The sequence below is a fragment of the Panicum virgatum genome, chromosome 5K (genome assembly GCF_016808335.1).
Source record: "Panicum virgatum strain AP13 chromosome 5K, P.virgatum_v5, whole genome shotgun sequence".
Classification (NCBI taxonomy): domain Eukaryota; kingdom Viridiplantae; phylum Streptophyta; class Magnoliopsida; order Poales; family Poaceae; genus Panicum; species Panicum virgatum.
The window spans coordinates 59,782,922-59,807,021 of record NC_053140.1 but is presented as its reverse complement, the minus strand read 5'-3'; the positions used below and the strand labels follow the sequence as shown (position 1 = coordinate 59,807,021).

The 24,100-nt window shown below is 53.6% G+C and overlaps 3 protein-coding genes across 4 annotated transcripts; 1 reads left to right on the top strand and 2 right to left on the bottom strand.

The window, feature by feature from the left end:
• Positions 1-7,485: 7,485 nt before the first annotated feature.
• Positions 7,486-8,928, bottom strand: LOC120709127 (NAC domain-containing protein 83-like). 2 transcript variants are annotated; one of them, XM_039994656.1, is made up of 3 exons: positions 8,526-8,928; positions 8,101-8,411; positions 7,486-7,998 (listed from the first exon to the last, which is right to left on the bottom strand). In XM_039994656.1, exons 1-3 carry the CDS (start codon positions 8,740-8,742, stop codon positions 7,750-7,752), a joined length of 777 nt encoding a protein of 258 aa, XP_039850590.1. In that variant the 5' UTR covers positions 8,743-8,928; the 3' UTR covers positions 7,486-7,749. The 2 variants fall into 2 exon arrangements, with proteins under 2 accessions (XP_039850590.1, XP_039850589.1); XM_039994655.1 differs by having other exon boundaries at positions 8,101-8,414; positions 8,526-8,906.
• A 4,031-nt stretch (positions 8,929-12,959) lies between these two features.
• Positions 12,960-17,712, top strand: LOC120709124 (probable protein S-acyltransferase 7). The gene is made up of 5 exons (XM_039994654.1): positions 12,960-13,276; positions 13,830-14,012; positions 16,023-16,319; positions 16,620-16,853; positions 16,945-17,712. The coding sequence occupies exons 1-5, from the start codon at positions 13,178-13,180 to the stop codon at positions 17,380-17,382; spliced, it is 1,251 nt and encodes a 416-aa protein (XP_039850588.1). The 5' UTR covers positions 12,960-13,177; the 3' UTR covers positions 17,383-17,712.
• Positions 17,713-17,968: 256 nt separating this feature from the next.
• Positions 17,969-19,457, bottom strand: LOC120709123 (delta(3,5)-Delta(2,4)-dienoyl-CoA isomerase, peroxisomal-like). The gene is made up of 2 exons (XM_039994653.1): positions 18,934-19,457; positions 17,969-18,418 (listed from the first exon to the last, which is right to left on the bottom strand). Exons 1-2 carry the CDS (start codon positions 19,421-19,423, stop codon positions 18,339-18,341), a joined length of 570 nt encoding a protein of 189 aa, XP_039850587.1. The 5' UTR covers positions 19,424-19,457; the 3' UTR covers positions 17,969-18,338.
• Between the last annotated feature and the right edge of the window lie 4,643 nt (positions 19,458-24,100).

The window sequence follows — 24,100 nt, the reverse complement described above, 5'->3', positions numbered from 1 at the left end:
ACGACGGGTGGTGTTGTAGGCAGGCGACGCGCAGACGAAGGGGCGGCCGGTGGCAGCGCAGGGAACGAGCGGGTTCGCGAGGATTCGCGAGCGCCGCAGGTATGTGGCTTAACAGGCGGGAGCCCCGCACAGACCCGTATCGGACGGTCTGCGTCGCGAGTTAGGCTGATCCGACGGGCAACGGGTTAACGGGCGACGTGGCCCGATTCTCCACCCGAATCCAGGGTCAGCTTTCGTCTTATAGAGATGGATCGGAGCTTTCTGTTCACGTTCTAGAAGCCATCCGTGATCTCCACCCAATATTTCATCCCAGGATCCTGAAGGCAAGCAAGCAACCCAACTGGCTGAACAGAGCCCATTGAATATTGATTGCGTCTCTCTGTTACATTTTCAGGCAGGCAACCGGTGCACCTCACACACTGACACTGTGGAGGAGCCCTAATGGTATCCCCAGCCAGTGCTTTCATTGCTTAGGACTAACTTGCAGGCTTCAGCTAGGCAACTGCTGCCATCGGCACATTGACACGCCCTTCTTCTCCTTCTTCCTCTTCTACTGCCTCCTGCTGGCTTGCAAAGTCCGCAGCCATTGCCGGCCTTGCTGCTGAGTTGCTTTCATGAGTCTAGTTGCTGGTTAAAGCCGATCGCCATCAGAGGATTCTCATGGGAGATGGAGACCCCTGTCTTGGTTGGATTCCCTTGGAGGGAGGGAAGGGAAGGTAACCCAACCACCTTCCCTGCTGGTCAAGGTCTGCCGCCACAAGACACAAGTGAATGGATGGATTATTAATGGAGATGGAGTGGTTCAGTTGCTAGGCTGGCTATTCCGATCCAAAGGAAGCCTCTTCTTCCACTCCACCAACACCTTTTTCCCCTGTTCCTCCGGCGGCTTCCACCGCCGTACCCGGCCCATCCCCGTGAGATCTGGGCTCCACTCCGGCGGCCACCACATGGGTGGGCATTTGGGCAAACGCCTGTGCTGTGCTGGCTTGGAATGCTCACTCTCCCAGTCTCCATCAACAGGCATTGCTCCCATGCAGAGCAGGTTCAGAAAGAGATAGACGTCTCCTTGGCATTGCGGCATGGTACGGTCAGCAAGCGCCAACAAATTAGAGTTCGGACCTGAGTTGCTTGTTGAGCCCGGCAAGCTGCTAGCACAAATCAAAGGGCAGTAGTAGCAAGCTGCCAATCTCAACTTGGAGTTGTTCAGCTCATGCATGTGTAGTTGATCATTTGACTGATGATTAACAAACAAACCAATGGCCCCCAGCACACAAGTGGCGTTCACTGAACCCAACCCCCAACCTGCCTATCATTGCGCCATCGATCGATGCAAATAATTTCCCCTTTTTTTTCAGTTCGTCCATGCATGGTAGCGTCTGCAGGAGGACTGCCATTTTTTTTGGGTGTTACCTTTTTGCACATCATTCATTGGGTTCTTTAATAGTACCAGTGCGAGATGCATTTTGTTTTCCTCTAGTCCATGCCATGGGAGGAGATTGGGAGATGACTCGGACGAGATGCCGTGGTGGGTTGTCAGTCACTCGGTGGTGGAAGCAACGAAGTGGGCAAGCCCCAAGCCCCAGTACAGTACCCTCGGCGTCCTTGCCCGGCGACGCCCTGAAAACTAGCGCTCTCCTTGCCGTGTCGTGTGCCACGCATGGTTCCCCTAACCATCGGTAACCGGTCCGGTCAAACCGGTCCGGACCGGTTCCGGTTTGATCCAGTATAAACCGGTCCAAATTCAAAATTTAAATTTGAATTCAAAAAAATGAAAAATTCTTAAAAAATTCCTAAAAATACTTCAAGATGCGACAAATTTAATGGTGTCAAATTTTCTCAAAAATTCGTTCATTTAGTATAGTTTGCGGGGATTTAAAGTTAAACAAAAAAACGTGCATACAAAAGTATACAAATACAATGTAAAAATAGTACAAAAGAGGGTTGGAGGGTTCATTTAGACTAAAATATGTTATACAAATATTTATTTAGTATACTTTGCGGGCATTTGAATTTAAACCAAAAAAGAAAAAAAATTGAATTTGACTGGTTATCAGTCAAACCGGCCGGTTACCGGTCAAACCGGCCGGTAAACCGGTCTAACCGGCCGGTATATCGGTACGAACCGGTTGAACGAGGAAGTTTGAATTTAAATTTGAATTTGTCCAGTTTCGACCGGTAACCAGCCAAACCGGTCCGGTATACCGGAACCGGAGGCCGGCGGTTACCGGTTAGCTGTCGGTAAGTTGAACCCTGGTGCCACGGCGCCGCGGCATGGCCCGCCCGCCCCTTTGCATCGCGGTGACGATGGCTTGCGAGGAGGAACAACAAGCTAGGTAGGGTAGGGTAGGGCAAGGGCAGGACCCCATGATCCATGGACTTTTGCTTGGCTGGGTGAGGTGAGCTGGGCACGAGAGCGACGAGGCGAGTTCGTGGGTTGACATTTGATGAGACGGACGGAGGACGGGGGTGATGGATGGATAGATGGATTGACGGATTTGGTCTTGGGAAAGGGAGCAAGCAACCGCGCTGACACATGGCGCCTTGGAAAAGGGAGCTGCTTGCTTGAGAGGCGGCGTCTGCCAAGCCTGTGCTGCCGTCGGGGGAGTGCCGTGACAGTGGCCTGCCGGGCGGCCGCGCCGCGCCGCGCCGCACGGCGGGCGGGCACGGGCACGGGCACCGGCGACGGCGAGGCCGGCAAGCAACTCCGCTCCCGGTCGGCGCGTCCCGGGGCAGCGTGCCGCCGCGCGCACGTAACCACACGCATGCCGTCGCCGAGCCCGGCACATGCGCTTGGTTGGCTGATCCGATGGGCTAGCTAGCTAATCAATCCATCATCTTCCCCTGATCAGGCGGCGGCCTCTGCCAATCACCCACCGCTCCTGTCGAGCGCGGCCTGTTCGTGCAAGCAACAGCAAGGATGGCAACCGAAAGCACATTAATTAGAGGAGCAGTAACAGTGGCCGGCGTGCTAATAGTAAGTTATTAGTAGTAGTAATGTGCGGTGACAGGTGCAGGGGCAGGTGAGTTGATGCTCCATGTCGCTGCCACCTGGACCTGGTGCCGTTCAGAATCATTTCCGAGACGAGGCACCCACCTCCACTTGTGATTCAGAATCCATGTGCCATCTTCAGTCGATCGTACTAAAAAAGGGGGACAAGGTCGTAGTAAGGGTTGTTCTGCGATTGTGCACTGATTTCTTTCTCGCTCCTGCTTACTAGTGTTCAAAATAGAGGAGACAGAACCATCTTTGTTTATGGTCCTTCAGACCCAAGAGGATAGTGCCCGTGGTAAACCACTTTCAACCTGTTCACTGTGCTGGTACTGGAGGTTGTTGTTGGAGTGGTGTGAGAGAAAAACACTGCTGGCTGGTGGTTGGAGGCTGCTGCTGGAGTGGTGTGAGAGAAAAAAACTGTTAGCTGGTGCTGGAGCAAAACAGCAGAACATGGTGTTTGTTTGTTGAGCCTCCTGGCATAAACGACCGCTTGGTCCCTTGCTGTTGCTTTGACTAGCCGGGCTGTAAGACGCATTCATGGCTTATCTCAAAATTTCTTGCTCGATCCACAATGCGTGACCTAACATGACTAGATTATCCTTTCAGGAAAGATGTCTGGCACCAATTAGCAACTTGTGAAATCTGGGGAATGCCGAGTTGGTCTGGCCAATGACCAGCAGGAATATATATCCACAGCCCTGATGATTGACCTAATCATGATAGGGTATACTACATGGTAGTATACGTGACCAGCTGGCTCTCAACTCATCCACTCTGTGCAGCAGCAAAACAGTCAGTAGTACTTTTCTCTCATATCAAATCAGCATCAACTACCAGTCACAGCTAGTAAATAGTACTTTTCTCTTACAATAAATCAGCATCAGCCACCAGCAAGCAAGGGTGTGGTTGTTCCATCCATGGATGTGCTGAATTACACAATCATACACTAGCCGTTGTAGTAGTAAGGTAAGATCCACAATTTCTGCCCACCTCATTCATTATTTTACCATTGCTGTACTCACTGTTGGCAGCCAGCCATAATTCAGATTCAGATCCATCGCTGCCATCTGCCAACCTTTCAAATGCGGTAGTACTCGAAGTGTGGGATTCAAGCTAGCCCGACGCAACAAACCTCCCCGATCCGGGACGTTCTCCTTCCAGACGAACTTCCTCTCGGTACCAACTGATCCCCCCGTACGCGTGCGCCACCGCCTCGGTGGCATCACAGCCTGTGTTTAGTTGCAAAATGGATGCGAAAAGTATTTACGTAAAGTACTGTAGCACTTTTCGTTTGTATATGGTAAATATTGTCCTACCATAGGCTAACTAGGCTCAAAAGATTCGTCTCGCAACGTACATCAAAACTATGCAATTAGTTTTTTTATTTACCTACATTTAGTACTTCATACATGGATCATTTAATATATTCAATGTTTCGATATGATGAAAAATTTGGAAAGTTTGGAAGAATTGGGGGGAACGGGAACTAAACACAGCCAGAGTCGCCCGCCCCATTGCGTGAGGAGGGCCGCACCGGCACGTCGCCATCACAGCCAGGGTTTCATTTACCGACCGGACCGGCCAAACTGTCAGGATCCAGTACCGGTATATCGGTCCGGTTTAGCCGGAAACCGGACCGGTTCCCACCGGTTTTGTAAACCCTGATCGCAGCCCACCAGCCGGCAGCAGTGCAGTGCGTGGACACCCATGGGCATGGCTGCTGCTCCGGCGGCCAATGGCGTCGTCCCCTCATGTGGCCCTGTTGCGTCCTCGGCCTTGTCACCCCGTCCGTGCGACGCCGAGCTGCGTCGCGTCCGCGGGCAAGGGAAGGGAGCGGAGGCCGCCGGAGGCGCGGGGCGGAGGACACGCTGTACCCGCATGGCCGCATTGAAACCGGGGAGCCGTGCAGAATCAATCTGTCCGCTCCGTCCAGCGATTGATGGCGATCTCTGCAGTGTGATTTGCCGCTGTCTCATCGATCGACCCTTGCTGCTGCGGTGCTGCCTGCAGGGAAGAAAGAGGAGAGAGACCTCCTCTGCGCCTGACGACGGCTGCCTTGAATTATTGGCAACCCGCAACCTCCTGTGCGGCAGCAGCGTCTTGCTTGACGAATGAATAATGATGCTACCATTTCCGCCCCGATCATGGCCCTGTTACTGTCCAAATCAGTACGGCTTTGACTCTCTTTGTTTCCCCGATGCTGACCAGCTGTTAACGACTTGCTGTCACCGGCCTCCAAGGTCCAGAGCCCCAAGAACCCCACCCGTCTGAACCCTGATCAAAGACAAGGAGAGAGCCTGCGGCGCAAGTCGTCATCATCATCAAAAGTCGAATTGCGAGGTGTCTTTGCGTCATGGCAGCGATTTTTCTCTTTCTCCGTGGTTGAAAATTGAAATCAACATGGGGACAGCGATTCGTCAGAGTTGAGCAGCTGTGCAGCTTCCTTTCTAGCCAAGAAAAACCTCCGGTTATTTTTCTCCTCTCCAGAAGCCTCTCTTAGTGCTACAGTTGAGAGCGGCGTCCGGTGGCGATTCGTGCTCCCGCCGGCAGGATCACCGGTCCTCTTCGCCGCCGGGTGCCCTCTGGGCCTTGGCTGTGGGAGGAACCGGTGGATCCATGCCGCGCGGTGTAGATTAGGTCCTAGTAGGTCTAGGTTTTCGTCTCCGGTCGGCGTCGGCGAGGTGGCGGCGGCGATGTCAGTGTGGAATAAATCCCTCCGTCCTTGTCCTCATCTTGACGGCGCTCACTCCGGCGTCGTTGAAGGGGCTGTGAGGGAGGAGTCCCCAGCGTTGGGTGGTCGCTTTGCTGGTGCGAGGTCGCCGTCGTATGCTGTCGGCTCCTGCGTAGGAGTCCGCTCCCCGGCGCTCTAGTCAGGTACGGCTCTGGTGTCGGTGGGGCTTACTAGAAGGGGGGCGTTTGGGTCTGTGGTTGTGAGGAGGATATGCTGGTGGTCGAGCTCCGTTCTTCGCCGGCGCGCGGTTCAGTTCAAGGGCCATGGATACAAGGGGTGTGTCCCCGGCCGATGTTCTCAAGCAGTCTCCATCTTTTGCGGCTCTTGTCAAAGCCTGCGGGTGTTGCTTTTCCTGGTCGTGATGGCTTGCGCCATCTCCTGCTGCTCCGCCCTTGTTGGTGATGCGCGGCGGCGACGATGCCGGACGGGATTGACGGAGTTGCCTGAAGATCCTTTGGACTTCGTTGTAATTTTTATTTTTTTCTAGGGTCTTCTGTGTAAAAGTCGATGGACAGCTGTCCCTTCTATACGGTTCTAGTTGGTTCTTGTACGTGTACTGGTCCTTGTACGGTACTGTAGAGGTATAATACACGTACGTTTTTCCTTCAAAAAAAAGAAAAAAAGAGAAAAACTTCCGGTGCTGTCTGCTAAGCAGCGGTTACATTACACACTCGTCAGGTCAGTTTCAGATGCTGCCGCTCACTTCATTTTCACGCCGGCTGCATTCACTCTGCAGCTCGCATCACCGGAGCAGCTCGGCGGTGACCTCGCTCGTGCGTCATGACCACCGCGATCCCCTCCAAGCTGCATCGCATGTCGACATGGCGTTCCCCGACCGCAAATGGAACCGCTAAGGTGAGAGAAAAAACAATGTTAACTGGCTGATGGCTGAAAGTTAGAGTGGTGTGAGAAGGAATTATTGTAGCACTGAAGCCCTACCCACCGGCACAACACGGTGAATAACGGAGGGAGCCACCGGTTGCAGAAACGTATCTGCCTCTAGCTCTTACTTAGGGACAGCGACCGTGTGAATCAGCCGCCTCAGTGCGCGGGAACAATTCCCCCAAATCTTTCATCCCGCTCCAGCAAATATTCGCCTCGATTTGATTCTATTCAAAGCGGCGCGAGGTGAGCAGAGCTAGCTGCTTGTGCTGGGCATCTGCAGCAGTTGGGCCAGGACCAGACCGGACCGGAGCGCCATCAGTATTACGCCGAGATTATTCCTATTCGTCTTCGTCTTCCTCCCGCCAGCAGCAGGTTTCTTATTCCTGAGAGCAAGGCCCCCGGAGGAAGAAAGGTATCTCGCCTCTGCCTCTTGGCAATCAGTGAGAGTATCAGGAACCTTATCATCGTCTCCTTTCTGCATCCCCTCCCCTCCTCCTAAGTGCACTGCCCTTTCTGGCCTGCCTTTCTCCCCCAGCTCAAATCCTCTCCTTTATTCTCTCCCCCTTTTTGTGCCTGATTCTTGCTTTGTACATATCCCCTGTCTTGCTGTTCCTTGCACTGAAGCTGTGCTGTGGGGGTTGGTCTCTGCTTGTGTCTTGCAATGCTGGGGCATCAGTTCCTTGTGGAGCTTGGCATGCTTAGCTTTCCATTTCTGCTTAAGTTATCTGCAGTTGGTTCGCAGTTGGCACAGGTGTTCGGTGACAGCAAGAAATCAAAAAGAGGATGGGAAATGCGTCAGAGCATAGAGCCCGGGGGAATAAGTGAGGTTTACACTTCACTCTGGACAACATAAGATGAACTCTGGGAGGAGAGGACGTTGACACAGCAAATGATGATTAATTGCCAAAAGGGAACTGATTAATTTCTCGCTAATTAACACTCTGGATTCGCGACGAGCTCAAACATAGCAAAGCGATTTGCTTTTTCTTTTTTCTTTCTTGTTTGAGCTCGATCTTCTTCTCTCTCTATTGCTTACTACTAGGTGCTTAGGATTCCTACGACATCAGAAGGGCCGGCACGGGAGGGCGCGTTCATTAGAACATGGCGCCCGTGATTAACGGCCTAGTCAACTCTACTCCTCTCAATTAGAGGCGACGCTGCAGCTGCTGCCTTCGCCATTGCTGCTGCTGCTGCTGCTCTCCTCGTCGTCGTCATGCTCCTGGTCGCCGGTCTCGGAGGTGTCGGTGACGCACGACGACGCAGACGACGGCGACGAAGGCCTCTCCTCCGCATCAACATCATCATCATCCCTGCCGCGGTGCACCGCCGGCTTGGTCCTCTTGAATATGCGGCAGACCACCCAGTCGGCCGCCGCGCCATTGCAGCTCACCTGAATCAATTCACCACGAAAGAGCAATTATATTAGCCGCCGTCGCGATTCAAAGGTGGTTATATATACCATCTGGATCATGAATGCTGCAGCCGCGCTTACATGGGCCGCGGTGGGGCTGCCGGAGGCGGCGCAGCCGTGGAAGGGGTGGAGGCCGGCGGGGAGGAGGCGGTACTCGTGCATGGCCCAGTCGGTGCGCGCGGCGCCGCGGGCGCGGCCGCGGCAGAAGACGAGCGTCCGCTTGGTGCCGACGGGGCGCTTGCAGCGCGGCGAGACGACGAGCTTCTCCTTCCCGGACGGCCTCCAGACGCCGGCGCCGGCAGCCCTCGCCGCGCCGCCGCCCTTCCGCCAGCACCGCGTGGCCGGGCGGTGGAAGAAGAAACGCTCCCCGTCGGCGTCGGCGGCGCCGCCGCCTGCTGCGACCGGGCCGGCACGGTGAAGCTCGGATCAGTGCCAATGCGGTTAGCAGGGACGCGGCGTGGCGATCGAGCGCCAGAGAGAGCGACGGGGAGTGGTGTGACTGATACCTGGCACTGGCGGGAGGAGGTCCCAGGGGTGGAGGCGAGCGAGGTCGGCGTCGGAGATGATGCCGGCGGGGAGCGGGCAGGCGAGCGCCTTGCGGCGGAGGTAGTGCAGCAGCAGCTCGTCGTCAGTGGGGCGGAAGCGGAAGCCGATGGGCAGCCCCGCGACGGGCGCCCCGGCGGGCCCCTGCACCCGCCACGCGCCACCTGGCCGCCCCTCCATCGCCGGCGAAGGACCACCCGAGATCCGGATGGATATTGGATAGGCAGCGGCGGCGATCGGCGGGCGGAGGGATTGGGGGCGGGATTTTTGGTGTGGTGGGATCTCGCGGACGGCGTCCCCTCGTCGTGTGGAGGAGCGGAGACGGGGGCGTCGGGCCGGCCGTTTTATAGGGGGCGCCGGGCGCCGGGCGCCGGGCGCGGTGGCGTGAACCGGACTCAACCTCAAACTCAACTGCCCCTGGCTCCTCTCATCACCTCGCCCTTCCTTTTCGGAGTCTCCTACTACTCCTGCGACGAAACGGCTCCCCTCCCGCACAAGGCAGCTGCTGCCACGAGGACCAGGACAGTGTCCCGTGACCGTGGGAGAACTGAAGGGCAATGGCCATGGCCATTGCTGTGCAGCAAAGCAATTCAAGCTCTGCATTGCATTGCATTGCATTGCAGCACTGTTTCAGAGCAGTTTTTTTCCTTTTCTTTTTTGCAAAGATGAGTAGAAGCACTAATCTTTTTATGGGTTTGGGTTTCGATTTGCCCAGCCCCATGGAACAAGGCACCTCGTGTCATCTCTCTTTTTTTTTAAAAGAACCTTGAACCTCGTGTCATCTCTAGGTAGTAGTTAGTTGAGTTCAGTGCGCTGCTGTCTGTGCTCTCTCTGGTTTCGAGGTACTACGACCGTGCGGTTTCTTCCCGGGCTTTCCTCCTTGCCTCCTCCTCGCTGCCTTCCCGAAGAGGAGAAGGAGAAGCTTCCACGCCATGGCCACCGTCCGCGGCTGCTTGCCTTTTGTTAACCTTACGTCCTAACTCGACGCGCCTACATTGGATCCCCACATTTTACATTCTACTATAATCTTTTCTACTTTATTCTATTCAACACACGGCGCTGCGCGTCCAAAAAGGAATCAAAAGTTACTGACACCCCTCGTGCAGCGGTGCGGTGCAGACAAGAACTCAAATGCCTTGTTCGGCTGGCTGGCTGGATGGCTGGCTGATTTCGCGTGAGAGGAAAATACTGTTGGCTGGCTGGTTGGCTGATGGCTGGGCTGATTTTGCGTGAGAGAAAAATACTGTTATGCCTGGCTGAATCCGGCTGAATCCGCCAGCCGAACAAGGCGAAAGAGTAGAAGTCGTCGCCTTTCTTTCTTTGTTCTCCTCCGCCGACCAACGCCGACGCCAACGCCAAGCTGTATCTGTATCTGTATGAACCAGCCACGCGCACCCTCGTTCGAGTGTCAGCAAGCTTTTTTTTTAATCATGAAAAAAGTTTTAGTTTTGATCATTTACATGCGAATGACTACAGTCAAAAAAATTACAAAAGAGTTCTTAGACTCTATGCCTCAAACAAGGATCAGTCTCAAAAGAGTTACAAAAGAGTTCTTAGACAATCCTCCTCGAGTCCTTGTGCCGTGAGAGTCCTTGTGCGTGAACGTGAGGAGGAGGGAATGCACTGTGCTGTCAGCACGAGGAAGAAGAGGCGCAGGTTTTGCTCTGGTTTGCTGAACTCATCAGGGCAAGGGCCGGCACAGCGCAGCCGCGGTTTTCGCTTCGCTTCGGGGCACGCTCTTGCAGTGCCTTTCGGGGTCGGGCGCCTTTGCATTTGCTGCCAGAGAAGGGAGGCGAGGGCAAGGAAGGGGATCGAGGACGATAGCCCTGCGTGCGCCATGGGCGTGGCGTGGCATCGGCATGGCCCTGCGTGCACGGACGATCTCGCCGACGCCTTTACACGTAACCATTTTATTCGGTGTCGTGGCTGATAGCTGGTGTTGATTTATTATGAGAGAAAAGAATTGTTGGCTGTTTGGTGACTTGTGCTGATTTATTATTTTAAAAAAAGTCTTGTGCTGATTTAATGCGAGAGAAAAATACTGTTAACTAGTTGAAGCGAACAGGTAAACATAATAACATCTTGCTCGATCGCTCGACCCTGCCCGCTCGGCAAGCAAGCGAGTTCGCTGGTGGGGGGCGGCCGGAGTGCCCACGAGCGCTTGCCGCCCGTCGCCGGAGGAGGCGCCGGCGCCCCCGCGCCACGCCGTTCGCCGTGTGGCGGCCTGGCAGTGGCAGGGGCGTTCTGCGGGGAAGTGACCACAGGAGGACAGGCGCATGAGCAACCAACCAACCTCTCATCCAATCCGACGGCTCGCGTCGCCTAGAATGAACCGCACGCATCGCCCGTACGCGTAGTACGGAGCGGCAACAGCCCGCGCACCCACCGGGCAAGGGCTGTGCCGAGGCACTCGTGCCGGGGCGCGCGCACCTCGCCGCGGGGTTGCTCCGGCCCGGCCGGCGCGCACGCAGAGCTCTCTCTGCTCGGGCCTCGGCGGATCATCTCATCTGGGCCACCGGCGCGCGCGACCGCCCACCCGGCGCCGTCGTCGTCGTCCCATCCGCCGCCGCTCGCCGAGACGGACGGAACGTGCCACCAGCTCATTCGTTGCCGTGGCAGCAGCCCTTGCCTTCCTTGTCGTCGTTTCCGTGGAGCGGAGGGAATGAGTGGTAACTTGAGCTCCTGCACAAAGCACATTGCGTGCGTATTGTCCTCTGCACTCCGGGTTCGGTGCGTCGCTCACATCAGGAGGACACGGGCAAAAAAAAACACGTAATAAAAAGTTATCTTTCCACTTCGGCTCGGTAGCAGACAAAATGCTCTCGCTCGTAACCAACCTTCTTTTTTTCTTTTTTCTTTTTTTGAGAGGGGTAACCAACCTTCTTCTGGCTGGATGGAACTAGAGTTTCTTGCCGGCCCAATCCTTGTTGGGCCCAGCCAATCCGTGTTGGTTTCCGATCATGCGTCCTGGCCCACTGAAACCACTGGGCCGACATGGGAGTTAATCCACTTGCTGCTACACAAGCGCACAGTTCCTCTCTCTCTCTCTCTCTCTCTCTCTCTCTCTCTCTCAAAAAGAAAGAAAGCACACAGTTCCTGGTCCAGGCTGGTCAATACTTCCAGATATCAAGACGATACAGTAGCGGATCGGGGCAGTGCAAATGGTTGGGGAAGGAACGGAAGGATCATCACAGCGGAGCGGGTGGCCATGGCCGGCTGTCAAAAGAGACGAGATGGGATGCGCCGCGGCGGCCAACTGGCTCCCACGCTTTTCAGCCTGGTTTCGCATTTTCACACCCACCCTGCGCTTGATGATGATTGCCTTTCATTCCTTTTCTTCTTTTTTTTTTTTGCCATATCATATCCTAATTTGCTTGCTGATTGATGACTGTTTCATCGCTCTCGAACCAGTCTGGCAGTCTCCTACTCTCCTCTGCTTCCAAGTTTGGTGATCACTTCACTTCACAGGGAGCGCGATTTTTTGCTGAAACTAGACTCGTGGTGGCGATGATCGCACAACCAGAGTACCTTGCTGTGCTACCTTTATGTGGATGGAGCCATGGGCATCGTATACAAAATCGTTTACTTTTCCTCCCCAGCCTTTCAATTTTTCAGTTACTAGTAGTGGTCGTGTTTGGTTTGGTGTGGAAAAAATTTCATGAATTTTTTTTGCCCCTTTAACTACTAATTAGGAGTATTAAATGAAGTTTAATTACAAAATCACCTCCACAACCCTCCGTGTAAATCGCGAGACGAATCTAATGAGGCCTTTGACCGCGTGATCAGAGGACTATTACTGTAGCATCACTGTAGCAAATCGATATTTAATTACTGTAATTAGATTCGTCTCGAAAAGTTACACCCATCCTTGAAAAAATTTTGAAAATAAATTTCATTTAGTACTTTATGCATACATTCGTTTTTTTTATAAAGTTGACGTGACAGTTAATACGAGTAGTTTAATACTGCACAGCCCACGTGATTCCACCTGAAACATGCAGAGGAAGGGGGCGTTTGATTTTCCTTTGACCTGACTACAAACAGTTGCAGCTGCAGTTGAACCGAAAAGCAACGAACCCTCTAAGCTTTGTTCACCAACTTGCCCCAAAATCTCCTGCCTGCCAGCACGAATTCAGCCGCGCTAAACCCAATCAAACAACTTTCTGCACACGGAAAGTTGACACAAAACCATTTTATATTAAACAGAAAATAGGACTATATATATGTATTTAATAAAGTGGGGAAGCTACCTCCACTGAGTACTGAGCGTCGCGCAAATGGCGGCGCTCTGCTGCTTACTGCAGCGTGCAGCGAGCGGAATTCAGAAAACTCTGGAGGGCTTCACTGCAAAAGGTAAACGAGAAGGGACCATAGCATATTACTACACAAGAGCCCCTTTCCATTTGGTCTCATCTCTCCTCTCTGTCTCTCTCTCCTGTCTCCCCCTTGGCTTCCGATATCAGCGGCGGCGCAGCGCCGGGGGGGCGGCATTGCGTGCTGACATCACCCGCGGCGCGGCGATCCCGGGGGGCGGAGGGAGGTGGCCGCGCCGCCGGCTATGTAGTGATCTGGGCCGTGATCTCGACGGCGACTCTCGGCTGAGCGGGCGGCGGCGATGAACGGAGCGAGCGCCAGCGCCGGGCCCGGCGCCGGCGCTGGCACTGGCGCTGGCGCGGAGGGGCCGCTGGTGTACGAGGCCTGGAAGGGCAGCAATGTGAGCGGAACGCCCCTCCTCTCTCTATCTCTGTCCCTCTATGCCTGTCTCCCTCCCCTAGCTTCTTCGGTGCGTGTGTGGTGTGGATCTGCGCGTTCTTGAAATGGCGGCTCAAATTAACTGTTTCTTTCTCTCTAGGGACCCGTACTAGATTGACCTGTGTCGTATGCAGGTGTTCGAATTCCCTTGTTGAGCTTGGTGAATTCGGCTGGTCATTGTTGGCCCAGAAAAAAATGATTAGTCAAATTTCCCATTTATTTTATGATTTTGTACCTCAGAATGTAGGTTCTGGGACAGGTTAAGTGCCTGTGGTTTTGTCCATGACAGAAAACCTGAGTGTTAGGGCTAAGTACTAGTGCATTAATGATCCTTCCACGGAATACCTATTACAGCTCACAGAATGATTCCCCGCGCCTCTTCTTTCTTGACTGAGTTATGCATACAAAAAGTTGGCGATGTGTCTTGAGAAAAGTTCGTTCTTACGGGATCTTCAGCTGTTTTGTGGTAACATAAATGGAAAGTGTGATTAAAAGTGGCTTCCATTCTTTTGCAGGTGTTTTTCCTTCAGGGGAGGTTTATATTTGGTCCTGATGCAAGATCCTTGTTTGTCACCATGTTCCTCATTGTTGCGCCTGTATCGATCTTCTGTGCATTCGTTGCAAGGGAATTGATGGATAAATTCTCTTATGGCATGGGATTGTCGGTAATGATTGCAGTAGTTCTGTTCACAGCATATGTGAGTATCATTCTTGATATTTTTCCAAATCACCACCTCCATTGATTTTCCTGGGTTGTGTAGTTCTACTACTTAATATATGTAACTACTGGAATACTAGCTGACTCTTAACGAAGCTGACAGCTTCAGTTTTTGAAACTATGGGTGTATTGTGAATCTAACTGGTTGATGCATGAATATGTGGTTCAGTTTAACTACATTCAAAATATATGATTAGAAACAGTAAATTGCCACTTTCATTTTGCCTTTCTTATACATTGCATGTTAATTGGGCAAGTGATCCGCTAGATGACATACAATTTAAGAATGACAAATTGCTCCTAATGGCATCATGACAAATTGCTCCTAGTGGCATCAAATGGCAAAATTCTGCCTTTGTCGTGTTGAATAGCAAAGTGTTTCCTGATTATATAAATGCAACTGAGTTTTGGATATCATTAAAGGATATTGTCGGTACACTCAGATAGGGGTACCCTCTCCTACAAGACAAGGACGAAGGCGCTCAGGAGCGGCAACCACGGACCACGGGCCCGGACCCCTGCGGACAGGTCCCGAACCTCCGCGGGCCGGACTTGGGCCTCTACAAATGGAAGCCGGACCTCCAGGAGGCCTGAGTCATCAAGCCAGCCAGGCGCAAGCCTCGGGACCTCCGCTCCCCGCTCGGGCAGGGGTCCGGAGCCGCCACGTGCCCCTGTGGGCGCGGCCGCCGACCCCCGGGTCCGGTGCCGCCACGTGTCCCACAGGCGCAGGCCTCCGGACCTTCGCTCCCCGCTCGGGCAGGGGTCCGGAGCCGCCACGTCCCCCTGTGGGCGCGGCCGCCGACCCCTGGGTCCGGTGCCGCCACGTGTCCCACAGGCGCGATTCTTCCGCCTGAAGCTAGCCCTCCTGCCGCATTAAATGATGGTGGTTGAGGCGTGCACTGCCAGAGCAGGGCATGGGCCGCCCTCTGATGGGTTGGACAGGCACAAATGACAACACGGTAAGCCCGCCAGTTACCGAGGCGGCTCGTCAGTTACCAAGGCAATCATTAAAGACTCAGCGCCGCGCACATGGGCGATGAGTCATGATGATCAGCTACTGACTGGAGCAACAGTACACGCTGCTACAGTGGACTGAGTCAATAGTTCGGCGCTTCATCATGACCTCGACGCGCGGCTGCAAAGGCTATACTCTACTCCGACAGGACAACTCAAGACCACGCCTGGTCAGAAGATTCGTACGTTGTAAGATAATATATCGCCGGGTCCACATGTCGGGGCCCCGCTTAGTGTACGTGCTCCCCTTGGTCATATAAAAGGGAGAGCACGCACGGTAGGATGACAAGTTGACTCAGACTCTCTCTCTCACACACACTCTCAGCTCACCAGCTAGAACCACTCTCGAGCAATCTCTTGTGAGCACAGGCAATACAACACACAATGGATGTAGAGTATTACGCTCCGGCGGCCCGAACCACTCTAAATCCTTGTGTGCTTTTCGTGTTCATACGCCTCTAGATCGAGCATTCCTTGGCTGTCCCCAAACTCATCCTGCTCTTAGGATTAGGCGGGTGTAATCCGCCACCCGGCTGGAGAAATCCTCCGACAGATATTATTCCCATTTTGTGATCAGAGATAGGAAATATCCAACTCTGCTTTTGTATTTATTGTTTGGTGATTGTTAATTATGCAATTGACTCATCTGATGATATAGTTCTTGTGAACTGTCATGTTTAATTGCTCCTAACAGCATCAAAATGAAATCTGCCTTTATTTTAGGCCATGTGTTAATAGAAGTGATTCCTGACTATATAAATACAACCGAGTTGGATATCAAGAAAACATTTTTTCCTTGTTGTTGTACCCTTTTAACTTGCAGTGTTGTAGCACCAAGCATGTTTTTCTGGTCCTAGTCCAATCTTTTAATTTGACACATAGACAAATCTATCTCCATCATGGCCATGCTGGTAAAGAGAAAAAAAAACTATATAACATATCCTCTAACTTGTTTAATCATTGTGGCATTTTTCAGGATCTGAGTCTTCTGCTTCTAACTTCTGGGAGAGATCCTGGTATCATACCTCGCAATGCACATCCTCCAGAACCTGAAGGTTTTGATGGCAATGCAGAGGTTGGGGCTAACCAGACTCCACCTTTGCGTTTGCCCCGAGTGAAGGATGTTGTTGTCAATGGAGTCACTGTGAAGACAAAATACTGTGACACTTGCATGTTGTACAGGCCTCCTCGTTGCTCCCATTGCTCTATCTGCAACAACTGCGTGGAACGTTTTGACCATCACTGCCCATGGGTTGGACAGTGCATAGGACTGGTAAGCTCATTAACTTAACATATGTGACTCATAAAAACCTGTCTGCTTTCTCACCTATATTGATTTGTCTGTATATGGCATTCCTTGCTGTTTGTATACGATCTTTTGCCCGACATTTCATTTAAAATCTTGTATTGCCTGCTGTCTCATCATTAATTACTTTGATTATATTCATTTATCGCCTCTCATGTTAAAATATAGAGCAGCTATGCTGTTTAGAATGCCTACACTACTGCTTAAGTTTAATGGGTTGTGAAAGACTTCAAATATCTTACAGGCAGCATTTCTTATTTTTTGCAGAGGAATTACAGGTTCTTTTATATGTTTGTGTTCTCAACAACTCTGCTCTGCCTTTATGTTTTCGGGTTCTGTTGGGTGTACATTGTTAAGATCAGAAATGCAGAGCAGATAACAATTTGGAAGGCAATGTCAAAGACCCCTGCATCTATTGCTCTAATCATCTACACATTCATCGCGGTTTGGTTTGTTGGTGGCCTCTCTGTGTTCCACTTGTACCTCATGAGCACAAATCAGGTAAAAACTGTTTCCCACAAGGATATATTTCTAGTCTTGCATGGCAACTATGTTGTGCCACTTCCTAATCAGTTGCCTTCAACGTTTGTAGACAACATATGAGAACTTCAGATATCGCTATGATCAACGAGCCAACCCATACAACAGGGGGGTCGTTGAAAACATCAAGGAGATCTTCTTTACACCCATCCCTCCTTCCAAGAACAACTTCCGTGGCAGGGTTCCACAGGAGCATGGTCTAAGGCCTCGTGCGACCAATGGTTTCATGAGTCCAAACATGGGGAGAGCTGTCGGTGACATTGAGATGGGTAGAAAACCAGTAGCTTGGGATGAGCCAAGGATGGCCGCTGAGATTGGTGATTTAGGAGCAGGTCTGAGCAACTTGTTGGAAGACAAGGATGGTAGGTTTCGTAGTGCATCTCCAGATCTCAGCCGTGATGCTCTCGCTGTTGGAGGAGGCTTTGAAGAGCAAGGCTCCTCGGCGATGAACCCTGGGCGGACAAGCTGGGGAGTTGAAGCCGGTCGATGATGGTAATGACCATGTAAGCAGCTGTAGTGAGAGGCTCAGGGCTGTTAGTGTCAGTTTGCTGCTAATTTGTTGTTTGGTTTGAGATTTGAGGTCCCTAATGTTATAGACTCATGACCTGTATGGCGGTTGTTTCCTGATTTAAGTTTCTCATTTCTCTTAGTTTGAGATGTCTTTCCTGTATGTTGTTTGAAGCAGTTGGTTTGTGACGTCTCAAGTTTGGCAGTGACTGATTTTTTCTGTATATATTGGCTCTGTAGACCTGAAACAGTTTGAACTGCTTGGCTTTGGATGTTAGTTGTGAACAAATATTTGACCTTCGCAGTTAATGAACATCGCTCTGTCCGAGCACCCACAAGCTAAGATTTTTTTTCTTTGTTTCTTTTTGAGGATACCTATTGCTTATTTTTAATATGCTGCAACCTTGGTCATGCTGATGAGTCTTTTGGCCAAATAGCTCATGAAAAGCAGGGTACTACGCTTCTTGGATCTACCGATTCAGTATCCATTTACAACACCATGAGTTAAGAGCTTCACCTTGTAATGCTTGGACTGACAAAATGGAAAGAACAATCAATCATCTGGGGGATTGAGCGAATTTGGATATCCACTGTCGTATATGATGGCAGAAGAAATGACTCTGCGTACAAGCTGGAACAGGCAACAAAGCAGGAACACCCTGGGATCATCTGACATAATCAACTGAATTAACTTCAATCCTACTTTGCTCCCCAACAAGAATGGATGTTTCGCCTATTGTAACCACAGATGGTACTTCACGACTGCTTCTAATAACTCACTTTATTATCTTTTCGCTTCCTGACACATAGGGGTATCGTATCTGATTATTACAGCTTGGAGAACACAGGCTTCCGCTTCTCCAGGAAGGCTCTGATGGCCTCTTTTAGATCGTTAGATCTCAGCATCGCCGCATTCCATGTGGCTACATGCTCCAGGCCTTATTCTACGGTCACATCCCTGCTTCTCAGCAAAACAGCCTTGGCTCCCATCACTGCCCATGCCGACTTCTCAGCTATCTCTGAAATGATAAGCCAAATTCAGTTCAAACTGAAAAACAGGTCATGCATGTGTGTGCTCATGAAAATTTGCAGTTTAACCTAGTATGATGAACTAAGAAATCACTAATCTGAAATTCGACATGCTTAACACCAAATTGATAATTTGTAGGAGAACTTTGTTTTCTCATTATAGAAGAGGAATGAGCACCGTAATCTATGGCCACAATCATTGAACACAAAGACCGTCACATGGGTGTCCCTTGGAGACATCAACTAGGTGCTTTCTAAAGCACCAGTGCATTTGTTGCTTTCAGTTCTATACATATGAACTGCATAAGCATCCAAAGGCATTTCAGCAATTCAGCTCCTTGAAAAGTTTAAAGTTCTATATTCTGATGCCCCCCAATAACGTTGTAAACTTGAGATTGTTTAGTTCATCTGGCACATTTTAATGGGGGTTGATTTAGCAAAGCAAGAACGACCATAAGAAGTTGCCTATGAAGAACCAAGAACAGATTGAGATGCATATGTATACCTTTGGCGATCTTTGCAATACCGGCATCCAAGTCTTTCTTGGAATCGAAGACCCTGCTGACGAGGCCCATCTCCTTGGCCTCCATGGCGGTGATTTCTTTCGCCCCGTGAGCGCGAGGTCTGCGGCGTTCCCGTAGCCGACAATCCACGGCAGCCGGCAGGCGCTGCAGCACGGCGAGGTCGGCGACGATGGCCATGTCCACCTCCTTGAGCACGAACGTGGCGCCCCTGGAGCAGCAGCGGATGTCACAGGCCGCCGCAGCCGCCGCCACGCCTCTCGTCGCACTCGCGGCAGTGGTAGGGTAGGAGGCGTCCCCGCTCCGATCCGGCCGGCGGTAGAAGCAGGCCTCGAGGAAGTGCAGCTCCGTGTCGCGCCTCCCGGACGCAGGAGGATGGGATGGGGACGCGCAGGGGAAGGCAGGGCCAGCAGATGGCCAATGCGTCGGCGGCGGGCCCCCTCTATAGGACGTCGCCGCTGGCTGCTCGCACATCGTCGCGAGAGGAAGACGAAAACGCCTTCGCAGCGTGCCGTGACCCGCTGCGTCGATCTCAACCTTATAACTGCGATCCAACGGCGCCGAGAGGCTCGTGGTGGACGGTATTTCATTTACCGTCCACCCTGGACGGTAGATGAAATACCGTCCACTCTTGGGCCATCTCATCGGCGCCATTGGCGACGGCCAAGCCGTCCAGACCTCCACCGCCAGCACTCGTGCTGCTAGATTAGTTCGCGACGTGTTCCAGCTTCGCAGGCCGGGAGAAGGCGCGGTCGACGGTCTGCACCGGCCGGCGTGGTCGACCCCGTCGCGGCGGCGGCGGCGTGCGGCGTGACGCCACTTCACGGGCGGCGACCGCGAGGTGCGGCGCGTGATGGAGCGACGTACTCTCGCCCAGACGGGCGGGTTTGATGGTTGAGCGCCGCCGCAACACCACGCACGGTGTGCTTAGGGGGCCCGGCCCGGCATGCTGCCACCGCACACGGCCGCCGGGTGCTCGCACACGCGGCGGCCGAGGAGAAGCCGCCGGGTGGCAGCGTTGTCGTCGGACGCCACGGCCACCACACTGTCTGTGTTCCGATCCTTGGCATGCCGCTGTCCCCAAAATCCTAGCTCTGAATGCTAGCGGAACGGCGGTGAATGCCTTCCTGCCTCTGCTCGTCTGCTCCGCCGTCTCAGCTCGATCGTGCCTGCCTCTGTCGGCGTGTCATCGAGACATCGAGGTCGAGGGTGCAGTGCACAACGCGCGCGGCCCGTCGCCTGTGGCGAGAGGAAGACGAAAGGGGCCCTCGCGGACTGCAGTGATCTGCCCCGTCGATCGCGACCGTACACCTGCGATCCAACGGACGGGAGAGGCCCAAGGGGTGGACGGTATTTCATTTCCTGTCCAAGGGGTGGACGGTTTCCTGTCCTGCCCATGCTCAGGCCGGCCGGCGCCATTGAAGGCAGCCACGCCGTCCCGACCTCCACCCCAAGCTATCCTAGGCGCAAGTCGGTGCGAGACGTGTTCCCGAGAGCCAGGGAGAAGGCGGCGCCATCGCTCTGCTTACACGACGACGATGCCGTCGCGACACCGCGGTTTGGTGCGAGGACGCCGGCACGAACGGGCACCGCCCTTGAGCTGCGCCTGCACTAGCGTGCGCTCTGGTGGAGCTCCTCGCTCGGATGGACGCGTTCAACGCGCGGCTGGTGCTTCAGCGTGCGCTGAGGAATGTCAACGAATCCAGCTGCTACCCGTGTTAGCTCCATCGTCTGTGTTGCTCCTCTCTCGCTGTGATTGCTGCCATGGCCATGCTGGTCCATGGGTCACCACCAGCAGACTGCAGAAGGCCAATGCGTCGGCGTCGGCAGGTCGACTCCAGGATGGCGCCACCGCACAAGCCCGCCGGCTGCTCGCACACGTCTACATGATTTCTCAGCGGCGGCGTAGCTCAAGGGAGCTTTGAACGGGAACGTTGCCCAGGCGAGTCGTCTGAGGGTGACAGAACAATTGAATTTGGTCCTAGCCATAGGTCACCACCAGCAGTCAGCAGATGGGCAATGCGTCGATGGCGGATTGGCGGGGCCACTCCAGGACGCCGCCACCGCACACGGCCGCCTGCTGCTCGCACACGCAGCGGCCGAGGAGAAGCCGGCCGGGCCGCCGGCGTCCTTGCATCGGCCAGCACACGTGACCCCTCGTGCAGCAGCACGTTTGCTGAGGTCTTGGGGAGCTCGAGGCGGAGGCCAGGATTGCGCCGCTGCGCCGACGATGTCGACCGGGGGGGCGGTGGCGACTGGCAGCCCGACGCCAGGCGCGGACGGCATTTCAAGAACCGCCCGGGGTGGACGGTAAATGAAATACCGTCCACCCCGGGTTGCCTGAGAGGCGTCGGATGGATTATGTGCGGCCAGGATTTCCGGCGCATACCGTTTGTTTTCTTTTTTGCATCCTCTCGCGCTTGACCGGTCGCTGTTCCCGTACGAGGCTACGCCTCCGGTGATGCTCGCTGGCGTAGGTAGCAGCGGCGAGAGATCGCGACGAGGTGGACTGGAGAGAGCGCCGCAGAAGCCAAGGTCAACCACCTCTGGTTGTGCCCTGGCCGATGGATGGAGGATCAACTGCCTTCGGGTTCCCCTGCCCGGCGGCGTCCTCGCCGCCGGCACGGAGCGCCCCGCCGTGATGCCGGACCGCCTCGGCACCTTATTAGAGCCTACTGGAGACGAGGACGTTGAGCGCATAGGAGCCCACGGGGCTCGCCGCGTCGCTGAGGCTGCACGCACAGCGTGGAGTAGCGCCTGAGCCCGAAGCAAAATGCCGACGAGCCGACCTCTACGCATCGGCATGGCCTGTGGTGAGAGGTGAGTGGTGAAGAGTCATGTCCGAGGAGCGCCGGCCGGTAGGTGCGTGTGCGGTTCTAGCATTCTTGGCGTGGCGTCCACGGCGACGGGCGCTCCCGGGCCGGCGTCGTGGTGAAGCGAGGCAACGAGTGCGCGCGGAGGCCTCCTGCTCCGCGAGAGGAAGACGAAGAGGGCCTTAGGCAGAGCAGTTATCCGCCTCGCAGATCCCGGCCGTACACCTGCGATCCAACGGCCGAGAGAGGTTTCCGGGGGTGGACGGTATTTCATTTACAAGTAAAGTCTATCACCGGTCTCTAAATTTGTTCGTCTGTGTCATTCCGGTCCCTAAACTTGCAAATCGACCGTTTAGTGCCTCAAACTTGTTCGGTTGTGTCATTTCGGTCCCTAAACTTAAAAATCATCCATTTAGATCCTCAAACTTGTTTAGTGGTGCCATTCCGGTCTCTAAACTTGATTTTGAGTCTCATCTGAGTCAAAATAGAGAGATCTAAAAACTCTATATTAAAAAATAATTCATAACTTATTTCTATGAACTCAAATAAAGATAAACTTTATGTCAAAATTATAGCACTCCACTGTCTACAATTTTGTAGTTGAAAAGTTTTTTATTTGAAGTCATTTAGTGTCCAAAATTTCATTTTAAATTTCTAAATCTATAAACTTATAGTAATATTATGGGACCCTAAACAGTTTTAGTTCAGAAACTTTTCAACTACAAAGTTATATATCGTGTCGAGGGCTACAATTTTGATATAAAGTTTGTCTTCATTCGAGATTATATGAAAAAATTATGAATTATTTTTTGATATAAAGTATTTAGATTGTATTGTTTTGACATAGATGAGACTCAAAATCAAGTTTAGAGACCGGAATGACACAACTGAACAAGTTTGATGATCTAAACGAGTGATTTCTAAGTTTAGGGACCGAGATGACACGGTCGAATAAGTTTAAGGGCAAGATAATCGAGATGAACAAGTTTGAGGATTTAAATAGTCGATTTGCAAGTTTAGAAACTAAAACAACATAGCCAAACAAATTTAGGAATCAGTGATGAACTTTACTCTTCATTTCCCGTCCACCCCGGACGGTAAATTGAATACCGTCCCACCCAGGCTCAGGCCGGCCGGCGCGACGACGGCAGACACGCCGCCCTGACCTCCACCGCCAGCTATCCTGGGCGAGAGGCGGTGCAAGACGTGTTCCCGAGCGCCAGAGAGAAGGCGGTGCCATCGTTCTGCTTCGTCGTGGATAGGAGGACGCCGTCGCGGCACCACGCTTACGGGGGCCGGCATGACTGTTCGTCCCGCCGTGCGCGGTGTCGGCGACGAGGAGGGGACGCGCGTGCGCCGTGCGCACAGATTGCCAGGGATCAATTGCGGCGGCGGCATAGGCTTAGCTATTCTTCGTCCTAACGATCAGGAACAAATTCCTTGAGCCAAAACATCCCGTAACATTAAGTCCTAATTTTAATTCGAGAAATCCGACCTCCGCCGTCCGGCCGTCGTCGAGACTGCATGCTCGATCTCTGAAACCGAGGAACAGGCAATGAACATGGTCCTGGCCATGGCCCATGGGCCACCACCAGCAGATGGGCATGCGTCGGTGGCGGCCGGGGCCACTCGAGGACGCCGCCACCGCACACGGCCGCCGGCTGCTCGCACACGCGGCGGCCGAGGAGAAGCCGGCGGGAGGCAGCGTTCTCGTCGGACGCCACGGCCACCGCACTGCCTGTTCCTCGGCATGCCGCTGTCCCCAAAATCCTAGCTTATGTGAATGCTAGCTAGCTAGCTAGCGGAACGGCGGTGGATGCCTTCCTGCTGCTGCTTGCCTGCTCCGTCGTCTCAGCTCGATCGTGCCTGCCTCTGTCGGCGTGTCATCGAGGGTGCAGGACGCGCGGCCCGTCGCGAGAGGAAGACGAAAGGGGCCTTCGCAGCCTGCAGTTATCCCGGCCGTACATCTGCGATCCAACGGGCGAGGGAGGGCCGGGTGGACGGTATTTCATTTACCGTCCACCCCGGACGGCAAATGAAATACCGTCCCGCCCAGGTTCAGGCCGGCGCGCGCCATCGACGGCAGCCACGCCGCCCTGACCTCCACCGCCAGCTATCCTTGGCGGGAGGCGGTGCGAGACGTGTTCCCGAGCGCCAGCAGGGAGAAGGCGGCGCCATCGTTCTGCTTCGTCGTGGACAGGAGGGCGCCGTCGCGGCACCACGGTTCGGCGCGCCAGGCCGCCGCCGGCACGGGCACCGGCCTCGAGCTGCACTAGCGTGTGCTTGCTGGTGGCGGTGCTCGCTCGGATGGATGCGTTCAACGCCCGGCTGGCGCTTC

What these genes read in the sequence shown, in the direction of transcription:
- LOC120709127 (XM_039994655.1), bottom strand. Translation starts at nt 8,742, where the DNA reads ATGGAGGGGCGGCCAGGTGGCGCGTGGCGGGTGCAGGGGCCCGCCGGG. An exon ending in CCTCCTCCCGCCAGTGCCAG is followed by an intron (nt 8,415 to 8,525) that starts GTATCAGTCACA and finishes GCCCGGTCGCAG; the next exon opens with CAGGCGGCGGCGCCGCCGAC. An exon ending in GCAGCCCCACCGCGGCCCAT is followed by an intron (nt 7,999 to 8,100) that starts GTAAGCGCGGCT and finishes GAATTGATTCAG; the next exon opens with GTGAGCTGCAATGGCGCGGC.
- LOC120709124 (XM_039994654.1), top strand. Translation starts at nt 13,178, where the DNA reads ATGAACGGAGCGAGCGCCAGCGCCGGGCCCGGCGCCGGCGCTGGCACT. An exon ending in TAGTTCTGTTCACAGCATAT is followed by an intron (nt 14,013 to 16,022) that starts GTGAGTATCATT and finishes GGCATTTTTCAG; the next exon opens with GATCTGAGTCTTCTGCTTCT. An exon ending in TTGGACAGTGCATAGGACTG is followed by an intron (nt 16,320 to 16,619) that starts GTAAGCTCATTA and finishes TATTTTTTGCAG; the next exon opens with AGGAATTACAGGTTCTTTTA.
- LOC120709123 (XM_039994653.1), bottom strand. Translation starts at nt 19,423, where the DNA reads ATGTGCGAGCAGCCAGCGGCGACGTCCTATAGAGGGGGCCCGCCGCCG. An exon ending in TATTGCAAAGATCGCCAAAG is followed by an intron (nt 18,419 to 18,933) that starts GTATACATATGC and finishes TTATCATTTCAG; the next exon opens with AGATAGCTGAGAAGTCGGCA.